This window comes from Humulus lupulus, chromosome 7 (genome assembly GCF_963169125.1).
Source record: "Humulus lupulus chromosome 7, drHumLupu1.1, whole genome shotgun sequence".
In the NCBI taxonomy this organism is placed as follows: domain Eukaryota; kingdom Viridiplantae; phylum Streptophyta; class Magnoliopsida; order Rosales; family Cannabaceae; genus Humulus; species Humulus lupulus.
The window spans coordinates 103,161,226-103,164,781 of record NC_084799.1 but is presented as its reverse complement, the minus strand read 5'-3'; the positions used below and the strand labels follow the sequence as shown (position 1 = coordinate 103,164,781).

The 3,556-nt window shown below is 31.0% G+C and overlaps 1 protein-coding gene across 2 annotated transcripts; it reads right to left on the bottom strand.

Annotated features, from left to right (window-relative positions):
* Positions 1-653: 653 nt before the first annotated feature.
* On the bottom strand, positions 654-2,829 carry LOC133789815 (auxin response factor 19-like). Of its 2 annotated transcripts, none has more exons than XR_009873721.1 (6): positions 2,686-2,829; positions 2,183-2,521; positions 1,914-2,036; positions 1,652-1,748; positions 1,403-1,539; positions 654-1,211 (listed from the first exon to the last, which is right to left on the bottom strand). XR_009873721.1 is itself a non-coding variant. In XM_062227537.1 (6 exons), exons 2-5 carry the CDS (start codon positions 2,257-2,259, stop codon positions 1,435-1,437), a joined length of 381 nt encoding a protein of 126 aa, XP_062083521.1. In that variant the 5' UTR covers positions 2,260-2,521; positions 2,686-2,829; the 3' UTR covers positions 654-1,211; positions 1,403-1,434. The 2 variants fall into 2 exon arrangements, 1 of the variants encoding a protein (XP_062083521.1); XM_062227537.1 differs by having other exon boundaries at positions 1,652-1,727.
* Positions 2,830-3,556: the final 727 nt, after the last annotated feature.

Sequence of the window (3,556 nt, the reverse complement as noted above, 5' to 3'; positions counted from 1 at the left end):
TTTTTTATTTATAATAATATGTTCATATATATTTTTGTAGACTTTTTTTTTAAATTAAAGAAATTTTATAAATTTTTTTTTTGTATTTGAATATAAATTTAAATTTAATAATTATTTTTTAAATTAATTAAATATTATTCTCGATGGATATTATTAAATATATTATTATTATTATATGTGAAGTTTTGGTACAATTTAAATTGAATCCCATAATTATGATACAAAGGCCTATAACATCTCTCAATAATCCTTCTATTTTTTCGAAAGAGATATGGGTAAATAGAATGTAAATAATCTAAATTTACCACCCCATCAAAATATGCTGCTACAAAGAAAATTTAATATATGTATATGTATTGTAATATCTTTTAATATCAATAATATATAATAACTCATCATACCTGCCAACTTCTAAACCTAAGAAGAATGAATAGTGCCACTGATCAATAACATATTCACACATTTAGGAAGTTACCATACAAGGTAAACCATAATCGTGTCGAGAAATTCAATTCATCAAATCTAAATGAAGTAAACGGTCTCTATGCATAAATGAACGTAATAATAGGAAGCAAAAAACTCTTAAAACTTGGCTTTATAGAATTAAGTTACTCACACTACTACAAAAATGAGATTTTTCGATAGTTTTTAACTGTCGCTATTGAACAACAACGACAGCTGACTAACTGATGTATTTGCCTATGCCAGCGTAGGGGTAGCAACGCCAATAGTTAAAAACTGTCGCTGTTGCTGGCAACTCCGACAGTTAAAAACTGTCGCTGTTGCTGATAACGCCAACAGTTATTAGCTATCGCCGTTTTTAACAACGCCAACAGTTATTAGCTATCGTGGTTGGCTCTCTATGGAGACAGTTTTTAACTGTCGTTGAAATCATACCAGAAATAAAAAAAATTGCTTAAAAAGCGTCCACACCATTCAATAATCCTTAAGCTTCAATAGCATAATAGAAATGCAGAAAAAAAAAATTGTAATACTTAACCTCAACAACTTATATTAAAAAAATAAATTGTGTGTAAACATAGAATACTTAATCATATATCATGAGTAAAAGATAATGAATGTATCCCCTAAAATTAAAGTGTGTACAAGTATGAAAAAAAATAGTACAACTTCACAAAAGATCTCAAAAACACAAGTTCTTGTGGAAATTTGGCATCATGAACTTAATGCACAACATCACTCGCCAAATCCTGCAAAAAATTTAACATTCTACATGAAGTCAGAACTATATTCTAAAATAACTAATAAGAAATGAGCATGAAGTAATTTTCCACACTTTTACAAAAGTGAGACTTTTTTATGTCAAATAATTGTAGTTAGATCTACTAATTTTTCTCTTTAAAACAAAAATCAAAGAATGGTTATAAATAGAATCTCTTACCTGGCATTTTCAGTTGCCTAGGACGTTTTGATCTAAAAAATGGAGGGGGAAGATAAAAAATGGAGTTGTAACAGGTTCAATCTCCCAGATTGAAACCCTATTACGCCTTTCCCCGAAGTTGATTCGTCCCAACCAACCTAATCAAGTATACAAACAAATGACGTTAGTATTCTACAATAATAATAAGAAAAATACTAATAACATCAAATCAAGAGAGGACAAAAGAAACAAGTTGACCCATCATCTAACCTGCAAATTACGCCATTGTGAATTCTTCCAACTAGCGGGATCAAGATCACTAATATCTGTGATTGTACACATATACCTGCCAAAGGAATTCATTTTCCTTTCAACCCAAAATTATACTTATTCATCAGTATTACAAAAAACATTCTTGAATTTTAGAAGGCAATAAATTAGTTGAGATCCAAGAAAATCTAAGCATAAATCAATGTCAGATTCTTTTGTTTGGCTATTATTAGAACAGGAATAAAGACTCAAGTATAGCTACCTTCTTGTTCCAAACTCTTCGGTTTCAAACATTGTACGAAAACGCATGTCGGGTGATATTTGGTTTCCACACACTGCCTTGTAGTACTTGGCTAAAGGAATAACAAATTTTGATGGATTAGCCCTGCACATGCAAAGAAAAATTACCCAGTTCACGTTGTAGCCTAATTATAATGCCTTCTCAAACTAATCAAAATGTAATAAGATATCGAAATTCACATTCATGAAAAATTAGTAGGAATTTGTGTTTCTGAAAAGTAGAATCCCAACCTAGGATGGTAGAACGTTGTGATGGGACTATTGTTGGCTGCAGCATGAGTGGCAGCTGCCAGAATTCTAATATGCATACTGTCACTTGGAAATACAGATGATGGTGGTTCGTAGGTTGCATGTTAGCTCGTCTAATACCGAGAAGTAGAAGTTGCTTTTCATCCTTGATCACAAAAAGTGAAGTTAAAGAGGTTTAAACAAAAAGTACTTTGCATTTCATAAAAAATATATAACCTCAGTTCATCATACCTGATAAATAGAAAAGAGTCACCAGCAAAAAGCCTCTTTCCACTGGCAAATAGACTCCATCCAGTTGTAAGCAAGTGGCGTTTTGGTTGTCTTAGAAAAAGTGGGGAAAAAAAGTATTAACAGCAGAAATTTAGATATGGCAAAAGGTCAAAACATTATCATGGAAATCCCTGGCAACAAGTTCTTGAGCAGGTGGTTGCATCGATAAATCATTGTACAGAAAAAAGAACAACATAAGTTCTTGTATCACTTACAAGAGGTGGAAAAATCTTCTCTGCTGCACGGCGGAGCATAGAGCAAGCTCCATGAGTACTTTTATCACTTGCTATTAGCGTTTTACAGAAAAACTCAGGTTGGGGTTTATTTGTCTTGAGAGCAAGGTCAGACCTCAGAAGTGCATCTTTATTGACCTACAAACGAAAGAATTCTAAATTTGCATTACTTTCCAAACTAAAATGACAATCTTTATAAATTTATAAAGATACCAATCAATAACTTTTAGAAGACAACAAAACAAAGAATGACTTAGTTTAAATAAATTGCTTACGGTATGAACCAGTTGGAGTGTCATGTGAGCATATACTTCATCTGTCTCTAGGTCAACCTAATAAAGAAAAAACAAGAAATAAGATAAAACTTAATTAGAAACTATTCAAATGAATATGTGTCCAAGTGAACATCAATATAAAAGGATAGCCATACATGAAGGGTCACACTGTGAAGAAGACACAATAGCTTGGATGACAAATTTGGGTAGTTGGGGATTTGAGCATCTACATCTTTCTTCATAGAAGCTACAACCTGAGATTGGAAGCTTCAGTTATAAGACATGAGAATATATTTATAACTTAAAAAACCCCAAATTATAAAACAAGCAAACTTGTTAATATATAATCAATATCAATTATTATATTTAATTACAAAACTAACAACTTTACTAAACTAGTCTCAAGATAAACATGTAACATGCTCTAAACTGAGAATAAAGAAACAATATCAGCAAAATCAACAAATTTGTGATTTTTTTTCTTTCTAAAAAAGACTTCATTTTGAATAAACTAGATGGGCATTGATTGTAAACAAACAAACTTGTTAATATATTACCAATATTACATATCATATATA